Source organism: Triticum dicoccoides, chromosome 2A (assembly GCF_002162155.2).
Source record: "Triticum dicoccoides isolate Atlit2015 ecotype Zavitan chromosome 2A, WEW_v2.0, whole genome shotgun sequence".
NCBI lineage: Eukaryota > Viridiplantae > Streptophyta > Magnoliopsida > Poales > Poaceae > Triticum > Triticum dicoccoides.
In genome coordinates, this window is record NC_041382.1 from 145,775,892 (window position 1) to 145,779,871 (window position 3,980).

The 3,980-nt window shown below is 51.2% G+C and overlaps 1 protein-coding gene across 1 annotated transcript in view; it reads right to left on the reverse strand.

Moving 5' to 3' along the window:
- LOC119353881 (histone deacetylase 5-like) overlaps positions 1-349 on the reverse strand; it is a 9,183-nt gene extending 8,834 nt beyond the window's left edge. The window contains exon 1 of the mRNA XM_037620581.1: positions 64-349. Within this exon, the coding sequence (XP_037476478.1) occupies positions 64-233 (170 nt within the window). The 5' untranslated portion in view covers positions 234-349. The remainder of the gene's footprint in view (positions 1-63) is intronic.
- Positions 350-3,980: the final 3,631 nt, after the last annotated feature.

Genomic DNA, 3,980 nt, shown 5'->3' on the forward strand with positions numbered 1-3,980 from the left:
GAACGCCTCCTCACGGATCCTCGCACGAAATTACGGCGTCCTCGCTTACAGAGTCGCGCGTACCTGGACGCGACGCCCTCGGCGTCGAGCTTGCGCCGGATCGCGCGCAGCCGCTCGGGGTTCTCCGGGTGCTTCTCCCCGTCAGGCGTGGCGTGCGCGCACATCCTATCGTCGTACAGCAGCCCCACCCTGGGCGCTGCGCCCACCGGCGCCGCTGCAGCAGCCGCCGCCATCCTGCGCCGGCGATCGCCTCGCGCAGGCGGCGGGGAGACCGGGGGGCAAAGGGGCGAGACGGGTCGAAAATTGGGGTGGAGCGGAGATGGGGGAGACGACTGGACTGGACTGGTCGGTAGCCCCTCAGGTTGGTGGAGCCTCTTGTCTTGTGTGCATGCCTGCGCGTGCTGGCGTTGGGCCCCACCTGGAAGTGGGAGCTCCGGGCTTTCTGAGTTTTGCCCTGGGCGAGACTTCGAATTCGCGTAGCGGCAAAAGATTGAGGGGGCCCAAGTGGACAGGTTTTATTATGGATCGCTGGTGTGGGCTGCGATAGAGCTCACGGCACCCTGGACACCCCGGGCCGCGTGTGCGGCACTGATCGAGCACGTCTTATATGGGTTGCGCATATCCACATATATTAAATCCGAAGTCTCAAATTCATACAAATCAATACACATTGATTATATGATACAAACTGTCTGAATTCAACCGTTTGAAATAAAGCGAAGCAAATCATAGTTCAACGACAATCTGGACATGTCAAAATGAAATGAATGTCCGAGCGTGATGGATACCTCAACAGCTGGCCGGATCACTCGCCGAGCGCTATCCATGTCGCCTACTCCGAGGCCATCCTTGCGTCCTGCTCCGCTTGCATCCGAGCAGCATGCTCCGCTGCCGTCGCAGCCGCCCTCGCCGCCTCGTACTCTCTATGATCATTGATCACCTTCTTCTTCTTTGCAGACCACTTCTTTGCATGCTCATCCAAGAGGGTTTCGTCCGCCAACATGATATTTGCATCCTTCGTGTCTCGTGCGAGCTGCAACCTTTCTTTCTCAAGCTCAATCTCTCCAAATGTCTTGGCCTTCTCGAGCTCCCATTTGATCGCCGCATCTTGCTTCTCCAACTCGATCTTCTCTCTCTCAATTTCCAGCTTCTTCTCCGCCCTCTACGGTTCCAATCCATCATCTTCTTTTGCGCATCCAACGTGAGCTTGTACCTCTAGTCTTCCTCGCCGAAAAAAATGCCCGTCCATATGGAGGACATTTTTGTAGCCACAACTTTACGGGAGGCCCTTGCCTTCTCCCACTTGTTTCCCATGACTTGTCGGTTATCCCTTGTCACGGTGGCTCTCTCATTCTCGACGACAATATCTTCCTCTTCATCATCCAACCCAATTGATTGGTGGGAGCTTGAGTCATCATTCCTCTTCTTGTCTGCCTTGAGATCGGCCACAAGTTGTGTTCACTTTGGCATGCCATTCAATATGATCCAACGATGGCTAAAAGCAAATGGCTTCTTCACCATTTCGTGATACAAAGTGGCCGCCATCGCAGTCTAGCAAACAACATATGTATGAGCACGGGAATGCAAAACAAACAAGCGTACGAAAATGATGACAAGATGAAGTAGCTTATGTGAGTTGCCACTCCCATCCCACTTCGAGGGTGTTTGGTCACTTGTGAGTAGTAGCTGACGTACTTGTTCACTTCCCCTCAAATGATCCCTCATTGATGTTGGAGAGATGCCACATTGCGGTCGGTGATGATAGAATGCGGCTCCACATATTCCTTTTGTTCGTGATATTCCTTCTAGATCTTCTCCCAATACGTGTTTCCCTTTTGTTCGGTGCCGCATATTGGATCTATTGTTGTGGCCAACCAAGTTTTGACCAACAAGATATCTTCATAAGTTGTGAGATCTCTTGCCTTCGTCGTCTTTCCTTCTACTTCTTCTTGCTCGATTTGGGATCGGGTGTTGTCTCAACTTCAAACGTAGTGCAAGTTGGATCCCCCAATTTGATCATGTTCGACAGAAACACCTCCTACACGATCATGGTTTGCAAGCAATCATCATGTCCAAAATGATCCAGCAATCTATGCAAAACAGTGATTGGACAGGAGCAACAAGAACATATCGACTCTTGTTGTGTCATTTTGTCGAACGGGTCGTTGGCAGCCCAGGCACCACCAGTGCCCGTGCTTATCCGTGCCCGAACGAGCTGCCCCGAGTGACATACATCCACGGTCGGCATCTGCATGGGCGGAAAGCTCTCCGGAATGCCCCCACTGTCTGTCGGGTCCTCCTCTATCCAGCGTGGTCTGACGACGCAATCCACGTCTGCGGATGGATGGATGGGATGCGGGGTTCCGGGCGCAGTTGGGGGGGACAGCTGCTTGTCCATGTCCGCATCTTCCTGCGACGCTGCCACAGCCCCCCTCTTTCGCTGTTGGCATCGTTGGTTCCTCGGGCCGGTGTTCTCCATCTTGCATGACGAAGCCTAGGGCGGGACGCTGACGAAGGAGGCAGACACATTCTCTATCGCAGTGGTCGAGGACCGGCTGGACGACCCAGGGCGGCGGATCGGGACCCGTGGTTAGGATGGAGAGCAAGTGTGGTGGACAGCAAGGGCTCTGATGCGGGAAAGGTAGGAGGGAGGCGGGAGGAGGAGGAAGGGTTTGGTCAGGAATGACGACCAAAACTTCCATGACTAGGTCAACCACGGCTGAGATTTCAACTTCGGTCGGATCAGTGAAACTCTTAGGTTGCGGGGGCTCTTCTGTGAAGGGATCCTCTTGAACTGATGGTGTGTGAAGATGTTCCAAAAACACATTGCTGGGAATGGGCTCTCGCTTGGAACCTATCTTTGCCAGGTCATCTGCTGTCTGGTTCTTCAGTCGGGGAATGTGGTGGAGCTCTAGACCCTCAAACTTCTTTTCAATTTTTCTTACTGCATTGCAATAACCAGTCATAGCTAGACTTCTGACATCCCATTCTTTCATCACTTGATTGACCACCAAATCTGAGTCGTCGTAGACCATTAGGCGACGGACGCCGAGTGAAATGGACATTCGCAACCCGTACAGAAGTGCTTCATATTCAGCTTCATTGTTGGAGGAATCAAAGTGAATCTGAAGGACATAACTGAGTTTGTCGCCTTGCGGAGATACCAGAACTACTCCAGCACCAGAACCATTCAGCATCTTGGATCCGTCAAAAAACATAGTCCAATGTTCGGACTGAACTTGAGTCGGTTGCTGCTGTTCAATCCACTCGACGAGGAAATCTGCTATTGCTTGGGACTTGATTGCTTTCTTTGCCTCAAACTTGATATCTAATGGAAGGAGTTCAATCACCCATTTTTCCACTCGACCAGTTGCATCTCTGTTATTCATAATTTCTGACAATGGAGCATCACTGACGACTGTGATGGAGTGATCTGGGAAATAATGTGTCACTTTCTTCGAAGTCAAGTAAATTCCATAGACAAGCTTCTGATAATGCGGATACCTATGCTTGGACGGAGTTAAGACCTCAGAAATATAATACACTGGGCGTTGAACTTTATAGGCTTTACCTTCTTTTTCTCGCTCGGTCGTGAGTACTGTCAGTGGTTGCAATATAAAGCAGTAAAGGCTCTTTGCTGATTGGAGCAGCGAGCACCGGCTGGGTGGAAAGCAGGGTTTTGAGCTCTACAAACGTTGCGTCAGCTTTAGGATTCCACTCGAACTTATCAGATTTCTTCATCAATCGGTAAAGAGGTCATGCCTTTTCACCGAGACGAGAGATGAACCGACTCAAAGCGGCCAAACAACCAGTAAGCTTCTGGACGTCGTGTATGCGCACAGGGCCTTTCATTCGGAGTATTGCACCAACTTTCTCTGGATTTGCATCGATACCTCGTTCGGAAATGAGAAAACCGAGCAACTTTCCACCTAGAACTCCAAATGTACACTTTGACGGGTTAAGCTTGATATCATACCTTC